General features: G+C 40.4%; 1 protein-coding gene across 2 annotated transcripts in view; it reads left to right on the top strand.

Annotated features, from left to right (window-relative positions):
- The first annotated feature begins 439 nt into the window (after window positions 1–439).
- Window positions 440–27,089, top strand: part of PCNX4 (pecanex 4) — a 33,003-nt gene continuing 6,353 nt past the window's right edge. Inside the window, exons 1-8 of one of the 2 annotated variants that reach the window (XM_080650932.1) lie at window positions 440–924; window positions 10,359–11,103; window positions 17,815–17,994; window positions 18,082–18,596; window positions 18,875–18,975; window positions 19,091–19,213; window positions 21,744–22,104; window positions 25,177–25,280. In XM_080650932.1, the coding sequence (XP_080507058.1) occupies window positions 10,415–11,103; window positions 17,815–17,994; window positions 18,082–18,596; window positions 18,875–18,975; window positions 19,091–19,213; window positions 21,744–22,104; window positions 25,177–25,280 (2,073 nt within the window). In that variant the 5' untranslated portion in view covers window positions 440–924; window positions 10,359–10,414. The remainder of the gene's footprint in view (window positions 925–10,358; window positions 11,104–17,814; window positions 17,995–18,081; window positions 18,597–18,874; window positions 18,976–19,090; window positions 19,214–21,743; window positions 22,105–25,176; window positions 25,281–27,089) is intronic. The other variant, XM_080650933.1, reaches the window with a different exon arrangement.

The raw sequence follows: 27,089 nt of genomic DNA, 5'->3' as shown, positions 1-27,089 counted from the left end.
TTTCCAGTTGGAACACGGGGACTTGACCTTATTTTATTTTAAAAAAGACAGATACCTTAGTAACATGTTTCAATGATGGGCGTTTTGGTTCCTCGCATTTAAATATGCAGTCAAATCCACTTAGGAGGGGGAAATGCAATAAAGGGGCTACAGCGAGCACTGTGTGCAGTTACAAATCAGCCGAATAGGATGCATGAAGTATCACTTAAAAGCCATTTATTACCGTCGGTGTGTTGGGTGGTGACGGCCAAAGTGCGGATGTGATTAATAGAAGTCGTAGAACCCTGAGTCGAAGGAGCCGCACTACATTCCACAGTTGGCTGTCAGACTACGGGTGACCGGACGCTAGCAAAATGGCGGCCGCGTCTCTATCCGCGCGAGAACACGACCCCGCGAAGGAACGTACGTCACCAGGGCAACGACGCTCTTGCGTAAGCAAGACGCTCTTGGTCCCGATGAAAGTTCAAGACTTGCTTAGCGTCCCCCTCGCCGCTTTACCGCGTTTGGGTCCAAGGCAAGGCCAGACCACAGACTACCCCGACCCCGGGCCAAGCGAGCTTTGGCTCAAGTCTGGAGCGTTCAAAGCGCGCTTACACCCCCGTTCCACCTCGCCTAGCCGGCCGGAAGTAAGCCCTCCCGGTGAGCGCAGGCCTGGGGGCGTGGCGAGCCGAGCGCCCGCCCCGCCCCCCACGGCGCGCGCTCAGTTCTGCGCCGGATGGCGCCAGCGGGAGTTGACGTTAACCATGGAAACGCGCAGCGGGCTGCGGCGCGACGAAGAGGAGCTGGATGTCACGTCCCCGCAGCTTATCTGTCTCCCCGTCCGGGTCGCAGACATTCCCCTAGCGGGAGCGCCCAATCTGTTCACCTGCAAAAATGCAGTCCTCTGGATGCCTTTGCATCGCCTCTTCCCTCGGGTGACTCGAGGTACGTTCGATCCCAACACCCTGGAGACTTCTTTGTCGCCTCAATTTCCAAGCCAGTGCAGAACCACGTTGTTCTTGCAGTTTTAAATTGCGACAGATTTCTCGTTCTTCGTTATAAAACCTACAAGGGCCACTATTGAACTTTCTAAGACGTAAGATAATTTAGTCGCTAGAGATAGCAATTTGGAGTGATTTTAATTTTCTTTTGAAAGACTATATTTTAGCCTGTTGACTTAACAGCATTTTGTTTCTAAGAGACACTTGTGAAATGGAAAATGGCCTTTTAAGTCTTGATTTGCGGATGGCCTTGTTACCCCCAATAAAGCTTACAAATTATTCTCCTTAGATGGTGATGGACTTTATCTCTTCTTATCTCCAACTAAACCGCTTTTGCCCCAAATTGGTCAACTTCTGGCCCCCTGACCATGAATAACTCTTTACTTACCGATCTACTCCCTCTCTCCACCACTCTCTGTCAAGGACCAGCGGTTACTTCTATGACGTCTGCTCCATCAGAAGTTATTTATCAGGCTTTTGAATTAATTATCTGCTCTATTATTATTTCTTTCTTACTCGGCTGTATATTAGGTGTTTTGTTTTTGGTTAACTCATTCCTGCAGTTAGGGCAAAAACCATCCTTTATATTATTGGATATCCTCCCAACTTCCCTTTTAAACAGCAACATTTAATGTTTTTCTACTTTAATCAGCGTATTTAAGCTATGCCATTAATGTATTACATGCCTTTCCATGCCAAGGTGTTTTACTAAATATTAGGGAGAATCAAAAGTATCTCAAGATTTAGCCCCTCACAAATAACTTAATAGAGAGAAAAAAAGAGTTGAAAAGATAACATGTGAAGAGTGAACAGTACAAGAAATGCCTTATGTTGATATATGTTACAAGTTGAGTAGTATGAACAAGCAATGCTTTTAATATACAGAGAGAAGAGAGGCACAGTTTGGCCTACGTACTCTGCAAAGTTTTTGGAATGGAATAAGCTAAATCTTGAAAGTTGACTAAGATTACTAATTAGGGAAGGGAGTAGAGGGCATCATAGGCAAAGGAGAGGCTTTGAGCCAGAGGCACCCGCGATGAAAAGCACAGAATGTGTTTGCTGGGAATGAGGTTGAGAGTTCTAGAGAATGTTTGGTAAACTTGAGGTGTGAAAATGTCATACATAAAACACACACACAAACACAGCACAGTATGTATGCCTTCTGAAACTTTTTACACCGATACAAGTTATACAGCCATTATACATGCAAGTGTATGTACTCTGTTTTAAAATGCAAATGGGTCTTCGTGAGTTTGTTTTACTTTGCAATATATCATGGGAATCTTTCCATGCTTTCACATTAACAATAGATCTTCAGAATATTTCACTGCTTGGAATATAATCACAGAGTATCCTATCAAAGTTAAATGAACATGCGTAGTAACATGCATGCAGCTAGATAATCTGGTGGATAAGTGTCCTCAGTTTTTGGCTTCCTTTCCCAGCAAGCCATCTCACCTTGTTCCTGGCTTGCCTCGTTGGAGCAAGAGAGGGCAACTTTTCCTAACTTCCTGGGGAATTTCAGGCACATCCAGACCCTTAAAAAAGCCCAGGCCAGCCATCCAAGTTTATTTTCCTATCTGATGACGTCTTTCATAGATAATTGAAATCAGAATGTTACCCCTGCTTACAAGAGTATGCCTTTACTTACCCTATGGCTTCTACAGAGCAATCATATCAGAATATAGTACACTCAATGTACAGAATACTAAGCCTGATATCAGTACAGGAGATAAACTCATTCAGAGGGTAAGGAGGCAATCTTCTCATCCCCTGAGATTGAACCATCAACCACATAAGTTCTGCTGTTTTGTGAGTACTTGTAGGGCTGCCATGTGAGTAAAAGCTATGATTTGTTCTGTGCAGAATGAAGACTAATGCCTGAAGATATAAGACAACTAGGGGCCCAGTGCACGAATTCCTGCACCTTGAAAGGAACTGTGGGCCACAAGGCTGCTGTAGGCACAGGGGCGGGTCTTGGTCCATCCTCCATGCACCTACCAGGCCCCTCCCACCATGGCACCCGGTCCCCTGTCTGCCGGAAGCTCCACTCCTGCCACCGCTGCTCCCATGCGCTGACGGCGCCAGCCCTGCTTGCACCTGCTGACGGCACAGAGCGATTGGGGCTAGTGCCAGTAGCAGGTGTGAGTGGGGCTGGCGCAGTCAGCTGGTGTGAGCAATGGCTATTGTCCCCATCGCCCCTCAGGAGCAGGGGGAGATGAAGAAGCCTTCGGGGCAATCAGGGCCAGCAGCTTCCTCTTGCATCCGCTGATGGCGCCAAGCGATTGGGACCAGTGCCGGGCACCAGCAGCAGGTGCGAGCGGCAGCTCCAGCGCTGCCCACAGGTTCGAGTGGGGCTGGCGCTGGTAGTGGGTGTGAGCGGCAGCTCTGGCGCTGGCAGTGGTGCAGCGGGGCTGGCACTGGCAGCGGGTGCAAGCAGCGGCTACTGGCCCTGACCTCCCCTCAGGAGCAGGGGAGGTAGAGAAGCCCTTAGGGGCGATTGGGGCTGACAGCTGCTGCTCACACCTGCTGACGGTGCTGAGCAGTTGTGGTCAGCACCGGCAGTGGGTGTGAGCGGTGGCTCTGGCACCAGCAGTGGGTATGCGTGGGGCCAGCGCCAGCAGCAGGTGCAAGCGCCAGGTGGGACCACAGCGCATGGGAGCAAAGAATTTTCAATAACCACCAGAGGCTCCCCACGATGGCAGCGACCGGCGCCCCGCCTTGGTCTGGCACCCCCACTCACCTGATCACCATCCTGCTGTGTTCTGCGTACATCATAGTGACCAGTTGTTCAGTTGTTCTGGTGGTTCTGCTGTTCTATTTGCATATTAGCCTGTTTTTATCTACTAATAGCCCGGTGCACGAAATTCGTGCATGGGGGGTTCCTTCAGTCCAGCCTGCACCCTCTCCAATCGGGGACCCCTTGGGGGATGTCCGACTGCCCTCCTAAACTGGCAGTTGGACCCTACCTACCTGATTGCCCCTAACTGCCTCTGCCTGCCTGCCTGATCGCCCCTAACTGCCTCTGCCTGCCTGCCTGATTGCCCCTTACTGCCCCTCTCTGCTGGCCTGATCATCCCTAACTGCCCTCCCCTGCCGGCCTGATCTCGCCCCCAACTGCCCTCCCCTGCCAGCCTCATGTCGCCCCCAACTGCCCTCCCCTGCCGGCCTGATCTCGCCCCCAACTGCCCTCTCCTGCCAGCCTGATTGCCCCTAACTGCCTCTGCCCCCACCACATCTGGAAGGAAGTCGGACGTCCGGAAGATGGCCATCGACTCAGTCTAATTAGCATATTACCCTTTTATTAGTATAGATAGATTATATAGGAAAGGATTGCTTAAATGGGGAGAGAGGCAGCCTTTTTCAGCAGGAGTAGATTCTCTTGGCAGACAAAAATACATAATCCCTATATCTGGACTGATAGCCGGCCATATGCACTATACTGCCAAACTGGTCATTAAAAAATTGAACCGCCTTCTTACACCTTACACCAAACAGCTGTTGCCCTTAAAACCCCTCCTTAGCCCCCACCTTAGGTTCTGCCTTTGCAGTTCACCCAGATTAGGTTCTGATTGGTTTCTATGCCAGTCAGTGTCAGAAGCTCCGCCTCCTAGGCAGCCATTGGCTCCTCGCAGTTCACCCAGATTTGGTTCTGATTGGTCATTTTCTATGACAGTCAGCGTTAAAAGCTCCACCTCCTAGGCAGCCATTGGCTCCTCGCAGTTCACTCAGATTTGGTTCTGATTGGTCATTTTCTATGACAGTCAGTGTTAAAAGCTCCACCTCCTAGGCAGCCATTGGCTCCTCGCAGTTCACCCAGATTTGGTTCTGATTGGTCATTTCCTATGCCAGTCAGCATTAAAAGCTCCACCTCCTAGGCAGCCATTGGCTCCTCGCAGTTCACTCAGATTTGGTTCTGATTGGTCATTTTCTATGACAGTCAGCGTTAAAAGCTCCACCTCCTAGGCAGCCATTGGCTCCTCGCAGTTCACCCAGATTTGGTTCTGATTGGTCAGTTTCTATGCCAGTCAGTGTCTCCGGGCCTATCTCCGGGCCTGATCAGAGAGGTGGTGCTGATCAGCAGTCCCCGTGGAGGCCCAGAGAGAAAGGCGTGGCTGCTGGCCAGGCCTGGAGAGAAAAAGAGAGGCAAGGGCTGATCAACAGCTGCCATGGAGGCTACAGATCAGACCCTGCTTCTTTCTCTGGGCCTGATCTCCAGCCCCCTCGGCAGTCAGTGATGGGTCACCATGCCCACAGTGGTGGCAGTCAGTGCTGGGTCGCCACAGCAACCCAACATTGACTGCAGGGCTGACTTCTGGTCGCTCAAGCCTTCAGTCGTTTTGGATGTTATGGATCCTGGGTTTTTATATATTAGGACTAGATTCGTGCACAGGTGGGGTCCAGCTGGCCCAGCCCCAATTGGGGTGGATTAGGGCCGGGCCTGTCAGGAGGAGGAGACAGTAAGTAGTTGGCCGGCCGGCTCCACCCCCAATTGGGGTGGAGGGGCCGATCGTGGGGTAGGACCAGCCGGGGGAAGTTATTAGTGTCAAAGATCTTTGCACGGTGTATACACATTTGCTGTTGGCTTTCAGATGAGTTGAAGCTTCAAAGGCACTTTAGTGTCAGGGACACTTACTGCTTCTGTTTCTAAGCCAACCCCTAGACAGGTAATGCAGTTTAGTTCCCTGCTGACAAACGCTGTAAAGAGAGGCCATGGTGTGATGTGGCTGCCCTCTTTGGTAGTAAGCAGTGGAGAGAGAACACAGGAAGATGGTGGTTCTGCTGGGCACCTCTCCTGGATACCTGACTGCATCGGGTAGGGGGTGGCCATCGGGGGCTGGCCTAGCTGGGGAGAGGGGCTCCGGGCAGTTGGCTGGCCAGCCCCACCCCCAGCTGGGCCAGTTGGCCACCACAGTGCACATCATAGCCACCAGTTGATCTGGTCGTTCCGCTGTTTGGTCACTTGGTTTTTATATATATAGATCTATCTATAATAATAAAAGTATAATATGCTAATTAGACCAAACAGCCAAACAACCTTCCGGACGTCATTCTGGACATCCTCCCAGACAAAGCCACCGCAGCGGAGGCCGAGGCAGAGGCAGTTAGGGGCAATCAGGCAGGTAGGCAAGTGGTTAGGGGCAGTCTGGGAGGCAGGCAGAAAGGTTAGGGGCGATCAGGCATGCAGGCGAGTGGTTAGGGGTGATCAGGCGTGCAGGCAAGCAGTTAGGGGCGAACAGGCAGGCAGGCAAGTGGTTAGGGGCAATCAGACAGACAGGCAAGTGGTTAGGGGTGATCAGGCAGGCAGGCAAGCAGTTAGGAGCCAGCAGTCCCAGATTGTTAGAGGGATGTCCGACTGCCGGTTTTGGCTCCATCCCACAGCAGGATCGGGCCTAAACCAGCAGTCGGACATCCCCCAAGGGGTCCCGGATTGCAAGAGGGGGCAGATCAGGCTGAGGGACACCCCCACCCCATGCACGAATTTCATGCACCAGGCCTCTAGTAGATATATAAAAGCCCACAAACCAAATGACTAGAACAACCAGTCGCTATGACGTGTGCTACGGCGGCCAATGGGCCCGATCTGGGCCCTGATTGGAGACCCCAACCACCTGCAGGCCCCCCCCACTGGCCCCGCCCCCGATTGGCCCTCATCGGGGTGGGCTGGCCAGACTCCATCCATGCACGAATTCGTGCACTGGGCCTCTAATATAGGATAAGTGTTTATAGTTTAAAGAACTTCCTAACAGTATAACAAGAGGGGTTGTAAGGCAGTAATTCTTTTTTTTTTAAATATATATATATTTTTATTGATTATTTACAGAGAGGAAAGGAGAGGGATAGAGAGTTAGAAACATCGATGAGAGAGAAACATTGATCAGCTGCCTCCTGCACACCCCCCACTGGGAATGTGCCCGCAACCAAGGTACATGCCCTAGATCGGAACCGAACCCGGGACCCTTTTGTCCACAGGCCGACGCTCTATCCACTGAGCGAAACCAGCTAGGGCTGTAAGGCAGTAATTCTTAATAGTGACCCAAAAATCTTTTGTGATGCCCAAAAGCTCTCTCCAGGGCTGATTTTGATTGGGTAGAAGTGGCTTACCGAAAAACTTTTAAACTGATGGGAAGAAAGGCTATTTTAAGATGGCTTTAAATACTTTTATGTGTTGTAAAATACATATAACAAATTTTATCATCTTAGTCATTTTTCAGTGTATAGTTCAGTAATATCAAGATTATTACATTGTAGTGCAGCCATCACCACCATCCTTCCCCATGATTCTTTTCATCTTGTAAAACTCTATACCCATTAAAAAACACTCCCCATTCTCCTGTCCCCAAGCCCATGACAGTCATCATTCTACTTTCAATCTATGATTTTGATTATTCTAAATACCTCATATAAGTAGTCATACAGTATTTGAAATGTGACTTATTTCCCTTAGCATAATGTCTTCAAGGTTCATCTATGTTGTAGCATATTACAAGATTTCCTTCCTTTTTAAGACTGAATAATATTCCCGTATAACTATATACCACATTTTGCTTATCCATTAATTCTTTGATGGACACTGAGTTGATTCCATGTTTTAGTTATTGTAAATAATGCGGCTATGAACATGAGTATATAATATCTCTTTGAGACCCCGCTTTTAATTCTTTGGGGCATATATCCAGAAGTGGAATTCTTAGGTTTTATGGTAATTTGATTTTTAATTTTTTGAGGAACTACCAAAGTTGTACCATTTTACATTCCCAACAGCAGTGCACAAGGGTTTTAGCTTTTCCAGATTCTCATCAATATTTGTCATTTTTTGTTGTTTTTATAGTAGCCATCCTAATGGGGGTGAGGTAATATCTCATTGTAGTTTTGATTTGCATTTCCCTAATGAATAGTGATGTTGAACATCTTTTCATTTGCCTATTGCAGTGGTCGGCAAACTCATTAGTCAACAGAGCCAAATATCAACAGTACAACGATTGAAATTTCTTTTGAGAGCCAAATTTTTTAAACTTAAACTTCTTCTAACGCCACTTCTTCAAAATAGACTCGCCCGGGCCATGGTATTTTGTGGAAGAGCCACACTCAAGGGGCCAAAGAGCCGCATGTGGCTCACGAGCTGCGGTTTGCCGACCACTGGCCTATTGGAATTTGTATGTCTTCTTTGGATAAATGTCTATTCAAGTCCTTTGCCAGTTTTTGAATTGGGTTGTTTGTTCTTTTATTGTTGGGTTTTTGGAGTTCTCTATATATTCTGCATATTAATCCCTTATCAGGTATATGCTTTGCAAATATTTTTTCCCATTCTGTGGGTTGCCTTTTGACTCAGTTGATAGTATCTTTTGATGCATATACTTTTAAAATTTTTATTCAGTCCAATTTGTCTATTTTTTTTTATACCTTTCATGTCATATCCAAGAGATCATTTCCAAATCCAATGTTGGAAGCTTTTCTCCTGTATATTCTTCTAAGAGTTTTATTGTTTTAGCTCTTACATTTAGGTCATTGATCCATGTGAGGTAGTTGTTGTATATGGTGTTAGGTAAGGCTCTGACTTCATTCTTTTGCATCTGGATATCCTGTTTCTCAGCACCATTTGTTGCAAAAGACTGTCCATTCCTCATTGGATGGTCTTGCATCTTTGTCAAATCTTTGACCATATGTAAGAGTTTATTTCTGGGCTCTCTATTCTGTTCCATTGGTATGTATGTCTGTCATTGTGAAGATGGCTTTAAACATAATTCACAACATATGATCCCTGCGGTAATCCTTTGTTAGCTAGCCTTGTGTTAGGCAACTGTTTTTCTTGATAAGCTACTGAGTATATCCCAGGAAAAGGAAAACTTGAAAATTAAGAGAGACCACATTGTTTGATACATAGATTTTTATGACCCTTAAAATAATCTAGACCAGCAATTTTCAACCTTTTTCATCTCATGGCACACATAAAATTATTACTAAAATTCTGCGGCACACTAAAAAATATTTTTTGCCAATCTGACCAAAAAAATAGGTATAATTTTGATTGATTTATAAAAAAAATAATAATAGTAATTGCCTATCCTTTTTGCTCCAAAGTGACTTAAAAAAAAAAAAAAGCAGGTGTCTATACTTGTAAATAAGGATTTGTGGTACTAAGACTTAACCAATCAGATGCAACCTCATTATGCGATGTGACCAATAAGATGCAGCTAATATATATGACCTATATATTTATGTTTCAAGAGAGGGAATTCATACCAGCTATTGTGTTAGCTGTTGTCATTTTTTTTATTTGATAGTCTAAGGGAGAAGGGAGTCAGTGCCCCTGATTACATAGTTTTAAAAATTCTTGCAGGACACCAGTGGAAAATCACTGATCTAGACTAAAGCATGTATAGGTCTTGTTATTATTTCAAATGCTTTCCTAGTGCAGGTAGATTTTTGAAAACTGACAACAGAAAGAGAGACTAAAATTTTAATCCTGTGATAATGTAGCTAATAATAAGCATTATTCTGATACCTGAAGTCTTTTGAGTTGAATGATGAAATCATTGTTCTTCCTACTACATGTTGAGCAGCCAATGGCTTTTTATCAGAATGGTACTATTTTAGCAGGATTTAACTTTTTTAATTATCGGAAAATCCTAAATTTACTATAATTGTTAAATGATATGCCTAACAGTATTTCTGTTTTCCATTTCTATTTCTATTTTAATTCAAGGTAATTATAGAGAATATCCTTATTTCAGGGCAGAAGTTGGTAAACTGTGACTCACAGGCCACATCTGGCCCACAACCAGTTTGGGTAAATACTGTAAAGTTTTATTGGAACACAATCACTCATATCCATTTCCGTATGTATTGTCTGTGGCTGCTTTTCTGCAACAACAGCAGGGTTGAGTCATTATAACAAAGACCATATGGTCCACAAAACCTAAAATATTCACTCTTTGGCCCTTTACAGAAAAAAATTTGCTGGCCCTTGTAATAGAGGGAAAAGTTAATAATCAAACAACAGAAGCTCTCAGGGAAATGATCAGTTAAACCAGATTTGCGTTAAAAGTACTTACTTTTTAAACTTTCCTTTGGTCTCAAAAATCTCAAATTGTGAGTTAATGTAAGATTTAATTCAAGATATTACATTCTAGATAAATTAATAATGAATGTGGTGATTGTTTTTTTCAAATGAAAAACAACTTAGCCATTATTTATTTAGTGCCAAGTATAGGTCAGGCAATGGGGAGGAGGTAGAGAAATGAGGATGTAAATCCTGCCCTTGAAGGAATTAAGGAGATAAAATAGAAATGTGGGGTTTCCCCTACATGTTTTAAGTATGACATTTTCAAAAAGTGACTTTTTTCTTTCTTTCTTTCTTTTTTTTTTTTTTTTTAGAGACTGCGGTGTTACAGAAAATGATGTGACTTTCAGGGTACTCCTGAGTGAGAAGGATGAGTCCTGATGTGCCTCTACTGAATGATTACAAAAAGGACTTCCTTCTGAAGCGCTTTCCACAGACTGTTCTTGGAGGCCCTCGACTCAGATTAGGCTATTGTGCCCCTCCTTACATATATATTAATCAAATTATCCTTTTTCTGATGCCATGGGTTTTGGGTGGAATAGGAACACTTTTGTACCAATTAGGCATCCTAGAAGACTATTACGCAGCAGCACTCTCAGGTGGACTAATGCTTTTCACTGCATTTGTCATCCAGTTCACAAGTTTATACGCCAGAAACAAATCATCAACGGTAGAAAGAATGCTAAGCACAGATATCTTAGCAGAGGAAGATGAGCATGAATTTACAAGTTGTACTGGTGCTGAGACTATAAAATTTCTAATCCCTGGGAAGAAATATATAGCCAATACAGTTTTTCATTCTGTTCTTGCTGGGTTAATGTGTGGTCTTGGAACGTGGTATCTGCTCCCAAATAGGATGATCTTGCTGTATGGCAGTGCAGGAGGCGCTGTTCTGCTATTTTTCTTTGGATGGATAACGTTATGTACAGGAGAATATTCATTAATTGTAAACACAGCCATAGAGACTGCAACTTTTCAAACCCAGGATACTTATGAAATCATTCCTCTTATGAGACCTCTTTATATTTTTTTCTTTGTTTCTATAGATCTTGCATACAGGTAATAAGCTATCAAATACTTTATAACTTGCTTTGTGTTAAAGCAGACATAATAGGAGCACTCTCCATAGTATTAAAAAATGTATCTTTGAAGTGGAAGTCATCAAGATAAACCATTGGGTGATAGCTTTGATGATTAATCTCTAGGAAAAATTTCTGTTAAACATATATACTAAAGCAGTAAGTAAATCTTATGAAGAGTAAAAAGAAAATTCTTTATAAGATAAGTCAATAAAATTTCAGTCCTGTGTTTCACTTTAAAGAAGGAGTATGAATCTAATAGCTGGCTAAAACCTGGAAAAGAGATAGAACTTTACTGTAAGGAGAAAAGGATGACTTTAAAATTTACATACATAAATATTATGTACAGATTGAATTTATGAATAGATAACATCGAATTTTGTTATAGTAACTATATTGAAGAAAGAAATAGTTATTTTAAAAAATCAGTTGGCTACAGAAGAAAAATTTAAAAAATGTTTAACAAAATTGTTCGATAACCCCTTTTGCCTTTTTCTAAATCTTACTTTTCTTTCTTTAGATTATAGCTTTTATAGTTTCTATAGATTATAGCTTTCTCTTTTATAGGTTAGTGTCCAGGTAGAAATGGATAGTCATGTTATGGACTGAATGTTTGTGTTCCCTCCAAATTCATATGTTTAAAGCCCTAACACCCCATGTGATAGTATTTGGAGATGAGGGTCTTTGGGAGGTAATTAGGATAATGAGGATGGGGCCCTAGTGTAATGGGATTAGTGCCCTTATAGGAAGAAATAACAGAGAGCTTGATCTCTCTCACTATATGAGGACATAATGAGATGTTGGCTGTTTGCAAGCCAGGAGGAGAGTTCTCACAGAACCTGACCGTAATACCACCCTGATCTCCAGCCTCCAGAACTGTGAGAAATACATTTCTGTTGTTTAAGCCACTCGGTCCGCAGTATTTTTTTATGACAACCCTAACTGACTAAGACATATTTTCATATCAAGAGGTGAGGGTGCTCCTGTAACCAGTAACCTAAAAATGTAGAAGGGCTTTGAACTGGGTAGTGGGTGAAGGCTGATGAGTTCTGAGGTATATGCTAGAAATATGAACATTAAAGGCTGTTCTGGTGAGGTCTCAGACAGACTTGAGAACATATTATTAGAAAGTGGAGGCTAGACAATTATTGTTATGAAGTGGCAAAGAACTTGGGTGAAACATTTTCTAATGTTTTGTGGAGGGTAGAACTTGAACATTATGACATTGAATATGTATCTGAGGAGATTTCTAAGCAAAGTGTTGAAGAACAGCTTGATTCCTCCTGTGTGCTTATAGTAAAATATGAAAGGAGAGAGATGACTTGAAGAAGGAATTGCTAAGCAAAAAGGAACCAGGACATGAAGACTTGGAAGATTTTTGACCTATTCATACTGCAAAAAAATAAGACAGCATGTTCTGAAGAGAACACCAAAGTTATGGCTTAACTATCACTAAATAAAGAGTTTGTGGGATTATATGAGATGAATGAAGGTTAGAATTCTTAGGTTTGACAGGATGGGGATAAAGGACCTACGGTAGTTGCTTGTGAATATGGTCTATTCTTCAAAAAGAGGGAGGGAAATGACCCCAAAAGTGATTCAGTGCCGTCTGCAAGGCTGGTGCCTTGACTTCAACAAGCTAAAAGGCCTTAGCTGGAAGCCTTGTGCTGGCACAGCCCTATTAAACCATGGTGTGGGACCCCAACCTAGAGCTTTTGGGGTGATGCCTCCCTGGGAGCCTGGAGGGGAAAATATGAAACCAAAGAGAATTATCCTCCAGCCTTAAGATCTAATGGGATTTGCCTTGCTAGGTTTTGGACTTCTTCTGGACCCGTCACTCCTTTCTTGTTTCTCCCTTTTGGGATAGGAGTATTCATCCTATGCCTGTCCTACCACTGTATTTTGAAAGCATATAACATGTCTGGTTTCACAGGTTCAAAGCTGGAGAGGAATTTTGCTCAGGATGAATTGTATCATCTGATTTAGATGATATTTAGATGAAACTTTGGCCTTTAGACTTTAGAATTGGTACTGGAATGAGATAAGATTTTTGGAGCTATTGGGATAGAATCAGTTTATTTTGCACATAAGAAGAACATGAATTTGGGAGACTGGGTGGAATGTTATAGGCTGAATATATACATCCCCTCAGAATTCATATGTTAAAGCCCTAGCCCCCAGTATATTTGGAGATGGGGTCTTTGGGAAGTAATTAGGTCATTAGGGTGGCCTTAGTCTGATGAGATTATTTAATGAGATTATTGCCCTTATAAGAAGAGACACCAGAGAGCTTGTTATCTCTCTCCCTCTCCCTCTCCCCATCTCCCTCCCTCTCTCCCTCTCCCTACCCTTTTTCCCTCTCCCTCCTTCTCCCTCTTTGCATGTGAGGATGCATTGAGAAGGTGGCTGTCTGCAACCCCACCCTGATGGCACTGTGATCTCATACTTCCTGCCTCCAGAACAGTGAAAATTTTCTATTGTTTGAGCCACCTAATTTATGGTGGTGTGTATGGCAGCCCAAAATAAGAGAAGGCATCTATATCTATAGAAGCCCAGCAACTGAACGGCAGAACAACCAATCAACCAGTCTCTATGATGCACACTGACCACGAGGGGGCAGACACTCAACGCAGGAGCTGCCCCATGGTGGTCAGTGTGCTCCCACAGTGGGAGCGCTGCTCTGCTGGCTGACTAGGATGAGCGGTACTCGAACAGCGGGAGCAGCCGCTCAGAGGGCGGGTCCACAGCTGCTCAGCTGAACGGGATGAGCATTGCTCCCAGAGCAGGCCAATCCCCGCAGGCCAATCCCCCCACCAGTGCATGAATCCATGCACCGGGCCTCTAGTTTAAAAATATCAAGTTTGTGTACTGAAACTGACTTATTCTTAAGTGTCTGTTATTCCTTAACTCTTAGTCTCTTCTAATTGTGCTACATTTATGGACCATTGGACACTGCAATATCCCTGTAGTTCTTCATTTAATCATACATATTATGGAAATTAATTTATAGCTGGTTTCTCAGTATCACCATTATTTGCTAACTATAACATATATTACAGTTAAATGCTTGATTTTGAAAAGTTAGCAGTAAAATGGACCTAAAATATATATACACTTGACCCATTTTTAAAGATTTAACCTTATAAGGTTATTGTTTTCAGAATACAAATTTTTTTTTAATGTTTATTGTTGAAAGTATTACATATGTCCCCTTTTTCCCCCATTGACCTCTCCCACCCAACCCCCACCCCCAAGGATACAAATTCTTAAGTTACTATCTCACTGGCATTTCTGAAATTAGAAATTGTATACATCTTTGTATTTAAAATGATGTCCTAGGTTCTTTAATTTAAAAAATACCTCAGTTAATTTATAATTTGGTTACTTTGCTTTTTCTGCATTACTTATTTCTTTTTTTAAAAAAGAGCATAAAGTGTTTTTGCTATATTCTGTTTTGGCTTCAAATAGTTTTAGTGTTTATAGTAATTAAAAAGTCTTTTTAATTAAAAGAAAAGGCAGTGTTCAAATCTATTTTTAAAGGACGACATTTTGTGCAAAAAAATTACCTTATACTTCACTTTTAGAAAATATTTAGCTTCTGATTAACAAAATAATAAAAAATCAAGAAGACCTTTATATAGTAGGTATGACACTGCAGATAAAGAATGTAGACGTTTGTACAGTATTCAAATTTAGACACTTGTCAAGTATATCAAATTGTCTTAATTTTATTTCAGAGAATGTGAACATTGAAGAGATGAATCCCATAGTGTAGTGATTTTTCCCATTTTTTATTCTACCCAGTACAGTTTTATATTAATTTTAAATGACTCAGTTTAGTTTTATCAAAGACACATGTTAAATCTATAATGCTTTGTTCATAGACTCTCAGGAATTGTTGAATAAATTATGCATATTTATATCCTCTTAGCCACTATAAAGAACATCTTCTTCTATGGGCATGAGGATTGTGTAGTGAGTATATAGAATTTGAAGGGGTTTTTTTTGTTTTGTTTTTATTTTATTGGGGTGACATTAGTCAACATGAATATATAGGTTTCATGTGTGGATTGCTAATTTATAAAATCTGTATATAGGACCATGTGCCCACCACCCAAAGTCAAATCTTCTCCTGTCACCTCATATTAGGACCCCTTTCTTCCCCCACTCACCTCCCTTGAAGTATTTTCATGGTTGTTAGAATCAAAATAAAGTTTTGTTCTTTAGGCCTCAGATTTTTTGCCATATAAAATTCTTGTTATAGTATCAGAAACATTAGAATTTAAACATTTTTATATAAAAGAATTAACCACAATAATAACCTATTTGGGCTGAGTCATATACACAAGAATATAATCACAATGTTTAGTTACCTCAATTACGTATGCTTCTATTTATGATCTCCTTGTATATAAATACTTTTCTGTGCCATTGCTTATATTTACTTTCAGAACAAAAATATTTGGGGAGTAAATGTAATTTGGATAAAATATTTCTTGAGTATACATTATTTTACATGTTATCGTATCCTTGACTATGTTAGCAAGAGAAGTGTTATCTTTTTTAAAAGATGTGATTTAAAAATACATATATTTTCCATCACCTTTTATCCCCCCCATCCCCTCTTCCACCTACATCCCTTTCCCTTCTCCCCTACAATCACCATACTGTTGTCTGAGTACATGAGTTCTTTCTCTTTTTTTTTCTTTTTTGCTCAATCCCTCCATGCCCCCTCCCTCTCCGCACCCAACATCCCAGAAAGCTGTCAGCTTGCTCTCTATGAATCTAAGGAGAAGTGTTATTTTAAAAAACAACAACAACAAAAACCACAGCAACAAAAAACCCTCTATATATCTGCATGTTTTCCTTGACCTTCCTGTGGCTTATTGTGTATGGTTCGATTTTCTTTTTTGTTACGTCAGTGTTTTCTTCTCAGGATGAGATTAATTTTATTTTAAACTGTACTACACAAAGTATTGTCCTCTAATTTAGCATCACATTGTTAACCTTGTGTTCATTAATTCTCTGCTTATAAAAATGTGAAGGACATACATTATGATGCAGAGTGCATTAGCTAGCATAGTCCTGCTATGTGTGTGACCAAACACATTATGCTGTTATTATATCTGTAGTTTTTATACATTTGCTTCTGGACTGTTAACGTACATTTAAGTGTTGACTATTACAGAAGTTGCCTTTTTCCTTGATTTCTAGTAGCTTGGGTATTCAAGTACAATTATAAGTTTTGAGATTCATCTCTTTTGAGTTATCTCTGGAACTCCATAAGTACTGTGACATTGTTGCTTTTCAGACAAGGTGATTATTTAGCCTCATTTCAAAAAATTAGTAACATAGATAATTTTATTCTTGTGTGCTTTAAAGTTTGTATTATATTATTTGAAGTCATTTAATGATGTTATATTTAACTGGTCAGTGCTGTATCAAGAACCAGTTTCTCCACTTAGGAGAAAAGCCATCTCTGATTTATGAGATTGTATTGTACCAGTTTGTGTTCTCACATTCATACCACTGTATATACATAATAGAAACAATATTAAAAAGTGAGAGTTAAGTTTCCAGGCTAACCCAAAGAGACACATTCATAACCTAATGTTGCTGGCTTCTGCTATTAACTATAACTTCAAATTTTGGGGCCTGGGAGCAAGACAATATGAGAGAGTTGAAGAAAGAGAACAGCTTCTTCTCTTCCAGCTACTAATATGTGAATAGTAGGAAGGCTTTGGCTTTCCCAGAGTTACTTGCAATTGTAAACTTAAAAATTTTATACTCTAAAACAGTGGTTGGCAAACTCATTAGTCAACAGAGCCAAATATCAACAGTACAACGATTGAAATTTCTTTTGAGAGACAAATTTTTTAAACTTAAACTTCTTCTAACGCCACTTCTTCAAAATAGACTCGCCCAGGCCGTGGTATTTTGTGGAAGAGCCACACTCAAGGGGCTAAAGAGCTGCACGTGGCTCGCGAGCCACAGTTTGCCAACCACTGCTCTAAAAAATCATTGGTAGAATATAGCCAATGTAGTTTAGACATTTAGGGAGAAATGTATTCGCCCTGGGCTCAGTGCAGTGTTACAGATTTCTAAATTCAATTTTATTCAGTAAACTAGAGGCCCAGTGCACAAATTCGGGGGTCAAGACCAATCAGGGCCATCTTGCCCAATCCCGATTGCAACAGATCAGGGCCGACTGGCCAGGGGGAGGGACCACGGGAGGTTGGCTGGCTGTGGGAGGTTGGCTGTGGGAGTGCACTGACCACCACAGGGCAGCTCCTGCGTTGACCATCTGCCCCCACTGGTGATCAGTGTGCATCATAGCGACCAACTGGTCGTTCGGTCGTTCAGTCACTTAGGCTTTTATATATATATAGATTACTTTTCATTACATTTTCTTTCCACATTTGAATCCACATATTCTCTAAGTGGTAAGTTGTACACTGCTGAGTAGGGAGGGTAGTTCCTGGTATAAGGGAAGGACAATGATCACAACTTATATTTGTTGATCTTTTGCAAATTGGGACTAGGACCTTTCTGTAAGTGTTCTTTGGTTTGGGGGGGGGGGTGGTATTTATGGTGTGGGAGGGAAGAGGTATATATATGTTTTGTTTTTCCTGAAAAGATTCTCTTCTATATCTTATTTTTGTATGATTTAAATATTTTCTTTTCCCTATAGGTTTATGGTAAATATACCAGCTCTAGAACAAATGAATCAGATTTTACACATCTTGTTTATATTTTTACCCTTTCTGTGGGCACTAGGGATTCTGCCCCCACCTGATGCACTTTTCTTATGGGCAATGGAGCAGGTTTTAGAGTTTGGCCTTGGAGGCTCATCTATGTCAACCCATCTACGGTAATTATTTTAAATATTAAAGTTATATGTAACTTACTCTTAAAGGACATTATTTCTTTTCAAACAAATCCTTTATTTTCTCTGCAGATTATTAATAATGTTCATCATTTCTGCTGGAACAGCTGGAACATCATATTTCATTCCCAGCACTGTTGGAGTGGTTCTTTTCATGACTGGACTTGGGTTCTTACTGAGTCTTAACCTAAGTGAGATGGGTTTTATCTTCAAACACAGTGTAATTGGACACAGAGTTGGAATCAAATCTAAGACTTTACCCCTTGGGTCAGAAAAACAGTTTACTTGGAAAGAATGCCTCTTCTACGTCATTATGTTAGTCTTGGCTCTCTTAGAAAGTATTTTGCTGCATCACTTTACTTGTTGTTCACAGATTTCCAAAAACAGCTCTCAGGCTATTGTTGGCTATGTTTTGATGATATTACTTATAGTACTATGGATACTTAGAGAAATTCAAAGTGTCTATATCTTTGGAATTTTCCGAAACCCTTTCTATCCAAAGGATGTGCAAACTGTGACATTGTTCTTACAAAAGCAAGCAAGGCTCATGAAGATTGGTGTTGTCAGACGGATTTTGCTAAATCTAGGTAGGAAGGTAAAAATTTACTAACTTTGTGTTATATCTACAAAGTGTACAGAAATATGGAATTCCCATATCTGTGTAATATATACTTCATACAAGTATTTATGTTTTGGTTTGTTCATTTGTTTGATGTGATTTTTGTTTTTTGTGTGTTGTTTTTTGTTGTTGTTTTTAGTTAATAGCTTAAATGGGCATTTATAAAGCCTCATATTGGCCAAAATAAAATATGGTAGAAGGGGTTACATTGCCTTAGTTAAATTTGTCTTTTTCTGTTTGTCTTAGTGTCACCATTTGCTATGATAGCTTTTCTTTCATTGGACAGTTCCTTACAAGGGCTCCACTCTCTGCCTGTCTCCATTGGATTCACAAGAGCTTTTAGAATGGTAATCCTAGTATGCACTTAATACTTTGTAAATTTAATCGTGATTTTGTTTACTCTAATAGTTTACATAGGTTATCAAATTCTCCCTAATCAAGTAGATTATTTGTGTACTGCAGGTATGGCAGAATACAGAAAATGCTTTACTGGAGACAGTCATTGTATCCACAGTGCACTTGTTGACCTCCAGTACAGACACATGGTGGAACAGAAGCCTGAATACAGGAATCAGACTCTTACTGGTAAGTGTATTTTTTAACAGCTTTATTGAGATGTATTTCATATACCATAAAGTCATCCACTTAAAATATGCAGTTCAGCCCTGACCGGTTTGGCTCAGTGGATAGAGCGTTGGCCTGCGGACTCAAGGGTCCCAGGTTCGATTCCAGTCAAGGGCCTGTACCTTGGTTGCGGGCACATGCCCAGTGGGGAGTGTGCAGGAGGCAGCTGATCGATGTTTCTCTCTCATCGATGTTTCTAACTCTCTATCCCTCTCTCCCTTTCTCTCTGTAAAAAAATCAATAAAATAAAAAAAAAATGCAGTTCAGTGGTTGAGCATCAACCTATGAACCAGGAGGTGATGGTTCAATTCCCAGTCAGGGCACATGGCTAGGTTGTGGGCTTAATCCCCAGTGTGAGGTGTGCAGGAGGCAGCCAATCAATGATTCTTTCTCATCATTGATGTTTCCGTATCTCTCTCCCTCTCCTTTCCTTTCTGAAATCAATAAAAAAATATTTTTTAAAATATGCAATTCAGTGGTATCCTATATAATAAAAGTCTAATATGCAAATTGTCCCCTCAACTGGGAGTTCTACCAAGAGTTCAAACAGGGAGTGGGGCCGGCCGGCCAACCATCCACGGCCCCTCCCCCCAGCTGGCCTGGCTCGATTGGCCCTATTGGGGTGGGCCAGCCGGACCCCACTCATGCACGAATTTGTGCACTGGGCCTCTAGTATATTCAGAATTTTTCAGCCATCAACACAATCTAATTTTAGAACATTTTCAACATCCAAAAAGAAACCTCATACACATTGTATTTATCATTCCTAGTCTCCATCACACCCACTTCCTGATCCAGCCCCAGCAACCATTAATCTACTTTCTGTTTCTATGTATTCACCTATTCTGGACATTTTACATGAATGGAATTATACAATATGTAGTCTTTTGCATCCTGCTTCTTTCACTTATGTTTTCAAGGTTCATCCATATTGTAGTATGTATCAGTATTCTCTTTTGTTGCTGAATAATATTCTGTTTTATGGATGTATACATTTGGTTGATTCATTCATCAGAAAATAGATATTTAGGTTGTTTTTTACTTTTGAGTATGAATAATGCTACTATGCACATTTGTGTACACATTTTTTATATGGACATATTGTCAAATATTTTTTGAAAGTAGCTGCACCATTTAACATTCCCACCAACAGTGCATGAGGATTCTAATTTCTCTATATCCTCACAAACACTTGTTATTATCTGACCTTTTCATTATAGTCATTATAGTGAGTGTAAACTGCTATCTTGTGATTTTGATTTGTATCCCTCTGAACGCTTATGATGTATCTTTTCATATGTTTATTGGCCATTTATGCATGTTTTTTGGAGAAATGTCTATTCCAATACTTTGCCCACTTTTATTTGGATTATTTATCTTTTTATTGTTGAGCTGTAAGAGTTCTTTATATATTCTGGATACAAGTTCCTTGACAAATATATGATAAAAGTTTTCTCACATTATGTAGATTATCTTTTACTTTCTTGATGTCCTTTGAAGCAAAAAAAGTTTTTAATTTTGGTGAAGTTCAGTTTATCAATTTTTTCTTTTATCACTTGTATTTTTGTTTTATATCTAATAAAGACTGCCCATTCCAAGATCAGAAAGATTTACTATATTCTAAGAGTTTTACAGTTTTAGCTCTTACATTTGGGTCTGTGATCTCTTTGAGTTAATTTTTATATATGACTAGTAGCCCTGTGCATGAATCCGTGCACCAGCAGCTCTCTGCAGGGCCTGGCCACTCCGCACCCGCTGCCCAGAGGCTCTCCGCAGCCCAGAGGCCCATCTGCAGCCGGGCCTGGAACGCTTGCCTCGTCACCGGGGCAATGAGGCAAGCATTCTGCCGGGCTGCTCACGCTGCCTGCTCTCAGCAGCTGCCCCCCTGGGACTGGGGGACTCACGCGGGGCTGAGAGGACTTGGTGCTGCCATCTTGTGGCTGTGGGTGCTGCCATCTTTGTGACAGAGTGACAGTTAATTTGCATATTACCCTTTTATTAGATAAGAGGATGTGAGGTAGGGTTTCAAATCTATTCTTTTGTGTATGGATGTACAATTGTCTCAGCACCATTTATTGGAAAAACTGTTCTTTCTTCAATGATGTTTCTTCTTCCCATCCATGAACATGAGATATATTTACACTTATTTAGGTCTTTTTTAGTTTATTTCAACAGTGTTTTATAGTTTTCAATATAGTACAAGTATTATGCTTTTGTTAAATTTATTTCTAACTATTGTATTCTTTATGATAATATTATAGATGGAATTGTTTCCTTCATTCATTTTTGGCTTATTTACTACTACAATGTAGAATACAATTGATTTTTTAATATTAATCTTATATCCTGAAACCTCACTAAATTCTTATTCTAATAGATTTTAGATTTCATGAAATGAGAAAGAATAAGAATTAAAAATCATTTTTAATAACAAAAAAGGAATATAAAAGATTCTTTAAGAATGAAAAAATTATTTTTATGCCTCTTACAGGTTGGTATCATGCGTGACCGTCTGATTCAATTCATCTCTAAATTGCAGTTTGCTGTGGCTGTACTTTTAGCATCATGGACGGAGAAAAATCGTAGACAATCAACCACCACTTTATGTATACTCAACATTGTTTTCTGCCCATTCTTGTTGGTTTTCATAGTTTTTTCCACACTACTCTCTTCTCCCCTACTCCCCCTCTTCACCCTTCCTTTGTTCCTGGTGGGGTTTCCCCGACCTGTTCAGAGTTGGCCAGGAGTGGTGGGCACTGCAGCCTCTGTGTGTGTAGATACAGTGTACTACTACCAAATGATCCCAAGTTTGACCGCTGCACTTCAGTCTGCAATGGTAGCTGGAAGTTTAGGTAAGTAAATGGCTTGTGCTTAAATACTCACTAATGTATTTAAAGTATAAAAACACGAACACACAGAAAAACAGTCTTTTGAGCCAACTGCTTACACAAATTATAATACTTTGATGTATAGGCAGAAAGACTAAATATGAAGTAGATGTATAGCTCCTGCTCGTTGTTGTTGTTTTCTCCTGCTCCTTATTTTGAGGTAAAGTTATAAAATAAAAATACTAAGGGAAAATTTTATTAAGATGATCTGACAATTTTTTAAAAAACTTTTTTATATGTTTTTATTGATTTTTAGAGAGAGAGGAAGGGAGAGGGATAGAGAGATAGAAACATCCATGAGAGAGAAACATCATTGAAACATCAGCTGCCTCCTGTACACCCCTTTTGGGATCAAGCCCGCAACCCAGGCATGTGTCCTGACTGGGAGTCAAACCGCAATCTCTTGGTTCCTGGGTTGATGCTCAACCACTGAGACACACCAGCCAGGCTAAAAATCTTTTTCTTGAATAAAGTCAGGTTGTAGCCTCATCATTGAAACATGAAAACACTTTATCTCCCAAAATTGTTATGTATTTATGAGTTCATAGCAAGAAGATTCAGTAGCTTCAGACCCATAAAGAAGGAAAACTAGCTTTATTTTACATAGTATCAGATTGAAGAGTTTTAGGGAGTTTGCTCATATATTATTAGTTCTTATATAGCAACTTAAGCAGTCTGACAAAGTTACAGGGTAAGATTACAAAGGCTTTGGTCAATGATTGGTTGCCTCCCAAAATGAAGTGTTATGTAAATTAGCAGTATTTTCAACGAGAATGAATTAATTTTATGATAATTATAATTTTATGTTACTTTTATAATTTTACTGTATAGTAACTGCAAATTCAACTATGATATGCCTCTAAAGATTGGTTTTAGATAAGGTATAAGCTGATGACAACATTGTATAACCTCCTGTCATAGGCCCCTGAAACTTGTTTTAGAAATGAGCGATAACCTCCTAGCAAACTGATGCCAGGCAGAATAGCAATTAAAATTACAATATGAATGTAATATTTACTTGGGTTGGGCTTTTCTTTATGATTATGTTAGATAATTTAGAAAAAACTTTACCTTTATAGTACAAATTTTTTGTGAATAATCATTTTCCTTTTATAGGAAATATTCTATACTTTTAGTACTTTTATCCAGTTCCAATTAATTTTTATTATGCAATGCCATGCCACTTTTAAGTGGCAGTGCTGTACCACTTTTTAAAATACCTGTAAGATTAAACTCACATCTGAAATGATAAGTACCTTAATAATAAAGTAAAAATTATACTTTATTATCAAATCAGTCACACTCAGCCAAGAAGTGTGTTATAAAGTATTTCCTGGGGAAAAATGAAGTAACATTTCACACACATCTGACTGGCGAAAATATAAAAAGTCTGACATAAAAAATTGACAAGTATTGGCAACGGGTATGGGGAACAGGAACTCTCAAACCCTGCTGGAAGGAAATGTGTAAACTTGTAAGCTACCTTGAAGAATAAACTTATAGTCTGTAGAAAAAATGTACATATCCCATCACCTAATGATTCCAATTTTAGTCAATGATCCAGTGATTCCAATTCTAGAGAAACTTGCACGTTTGTTTGGTTTAAGAGCATTCCTAGATTTGATTATTTGCTAGGAGGGCTCACAGGATTCAGCATATAGTCATAGTAAGAGATCAGCCAAAGAACTTATATGCATATAAGCATAACCAATGGACACAGACAATAGGGAGGGTGAAGGCCTGGGCTGGGGGCAAGGGCGGGCTGGGAGAGGACAATGGGGGGAAAAGGGGACATATGTAATACTTTTAACAATAAAGAATTTAAAAAAAAGAAAAAGATATTTTATGGCTAAAGCATATATAGCATAATCAGCAAAGGGAAAAGTCACATTGGGTAAGAGACTAGATGCAAACTTCCAGGTGTCCTCCCCAGTGTAGCGACACAGAATGTACTTAATTCCCCAGCAATGCGTTGTGACAACATGTGTGATATATTCACTATCATCGAAACTTATTTGAGATTCAATGTCTAGGGCTTTTGCTGGAGCTGGTCATGAGGCACCCTCTCTGCCTAATGCATACCAAAATTCCAGACTTCCAGAAGGAAAGCCAGTGTTCGGTATAAACTGTATTGTTTGCAAGTTCCCAAATGCCAGTCAAGGGCCAACTTTGTAAGCAGGCCTTTCAAGCATATCAGTTAGTTCTGTTTGTTAACTTTCCTGCACAACACCTTGTATAAGCAGACTTGCACAGAGATAATTTCTGCAGCATTATTAAAATTGGAAGCATCCAAAATGTTTATTAAATGGGAAGTAAATATTCAAATTCAGCTCTGTTCATATAATGATTTCTCAGTACAGTTACAATGAATGACTGAGCTGTTTGCAGTCGATATGGGCAAATCTCAGACATAATGTTGTGAGAAAAACTAAGTTTTAAAAGTATTCGTACAGTGTAGTAGGTAGCATTTTATGTAAATTTTAGTACCATAAAACATTTTTTAATTTATTGATTTTGTAGAGAGAAGGTAAGGGAGAGAGAGAGAAACATTGATTTGTTGTTTCACTTGTCTATGTATTCATTGGTTAATTCTTGTATGTGCCCTGACTAGGGATTGAACCGTGAACTTTGGTGTATCTAACCAACTGAGCTACCTGGCCAGGGCCCCACAAAACATTTTTATGCATGTCTATAAAATGTCCACAATGTTTTAAATCATTAATGTGAAGTTGGCTTTTATATACAGTATTTAATACTTTTCCTGATATATTTAACATGTAGTTAGGATTTTATATAGCAGGTTCTAATATATTGTTTTCTGGAAACTATATCCTTGACTTTTTATGTATTGACACCTGTTGAGAGCTCAATTTAATGCCTCATGATATGCAATGAATAGTTATTTCTATTTTTGATGGAAAGAGAGGGTCAAAGGAGTTGTGAATTAGTTGAAAGTGTGTTATCAATTTTGAAGATTCGTGTGGAAAATAAAAAAAGTTTGAACAATGACTTTTCTTTTTTTCAAATTTATTTTAGGTCTCCTCTTACCTGGTTCTCACTACTTGGGCCGTTTTCAGGATCGTTTAATGTGGATAATGATTCTAGAATGTGGCTATACTTACTGCTGTATTAACATTAAGGTCAGTGTGCATTGGAAACCTCTCTAGTACTATATTTGTTTTACATGTGTAAAATTTTACCTGTTATGTACATATCAAACACTTAATAGTTCAATTTGAAAGAGTATCTTTTAGTTACCTGTGAAAACACTTAGGGATTTTTAAAGTATATTGATAGGCAGACTAGTACTAATTGTGTAACAGAGCATAGTAACAAAACATACCTTCCCCCTTTTCATCCAGTCCTCCTGTTCTTTTTATCCCTATCTAATTGAGCCTCTCAAAAGTATGACTTTGTAATATTTTTTCACACCTACATCATAAAAGCATTCTCAATTTAATAGAAACCTTTTGACCCCAATGCTTCTACCTGCTACACCCTGGTTTTTTTCCTTCCTTTTAGAGCAAAATGCCTTATTTGAGTTGCTTATAAAACCTAATAATGTGATTCCTTTTATTGACCTTTTGTGCTCCATGACATCCTATCTAATAAAGAGGGAATATGCTAATTGACCCTCATGCCATCACAAAGATGGAAGCACCCACTGCCAATAAGGAGGGAATATGCTAATTGACTGCCCCACCCTCAAAGATGGTGGTGCCACAGCCAATAAGGAGGGAATATGCTAATTGACTGCCCTGCCCTCAAAGATGATGGCGCCCACAGACAGTAAGGAGGGAATATGCTAATTGACTATCCCGCCCTCAAAGATGGTGGCGCCCACAGCTACAAGATGGCGGTGCCCAGGCCCCTCAGCCCCGCCGGGGCAGCAGGTGTGCGGAGTTCCCCAGTCCCCTCAGCGCCCCAGCTGCCCAGGGTTGGCCAAAGGTGCAGGCAAGCCTCAGATGTCAGCTGTCCAGCTGCCCAGGGCTGACCCGAGGCGCAGGCAAACCTTGGATGGCAGCTGCCCAGCCGATGCCTGAGGTGAAGCCTCAGATGTTGGCTGCCTAGCTGCCCAGGGTCAGCCCGAGGTGCAGGCACACCTCTGATGGTGGCTTCCCAGCCGCCCAGGGCCGCCTGAGGCTCAGGTAACCAGGGCTGGCCAAGGGTTGCGCTGCCGGCAGTGGCAGCAGCAGAGGTGTGATGGGGTGTCGCCCCTGAGAGCTCCCAGACTGTGAGAGGGGGCAGGCCAGGCTGAGGGACCCCCCTGTCCAGTGCATGAATTTTCATGCACTGGGCCTCTAGTATGTGGTATGAGGACATACCTTTTGGTGGCAGTCTTTTTTTCTTCCTTTTTCAATTTTTTTGGATACAAGCTTGCTTAGCTATAGTTTTGCCAAAAGAGAGCTGCTTTATGAAGTTTACATTATAGTGGGAGGAGACAGACAATAACCAAATACATAAATCTGTATTATTATTATGTTATTACAGTAAAAAAAATTGGAATATGAAAATGGTTAAATAAATTATGGCATATCCACACATTAGAATAATGCTGTCATATAAAGTAGGAGGGAAGGATATAAAACTATTGTACATACTGTATAATTCCAATTTTTTTCCCTCCAAAAATTCTTTCAAAGGTTTTGAATAAGTGTGATTCAACCTTGACTACAGATAGTCTTTTAAAATTACAGTCATATTGAATAAAATTATTTTGGTAATTTCTAGTGGAATTTCTAGAATTTCTTTTGAAATAGTGGAATTACTTTTTATTTCTGTATCCAACATCAGATATCTTAAGTACCATTAAGTTGGAGTTAAGGTGTATCTCTTGAGGTAAAGAAAATTTTTACATTTTTTTAATATTTTTATTTTGAGAAACCAATCCAATTCCTTTTCCTTCTCTTTCAAAGGAAAATAATCCTAGCTAGTTGCTTTTCTCTATG

This window comes from Plecotus auritus (assembly GCF_963455305.1).
Source record: "Plecotus auritus genome assembly, chromosome: 1".
Lineage (NCBI taxonomy): Eukaryota > Metazoa > Chordata > Mammalia > Chiroptera > Vespertilionidae > Plecotus > Plecotus auritus.
This window is presented reverse-complemented; position numbering and strand designations above follow the sequence as displayed.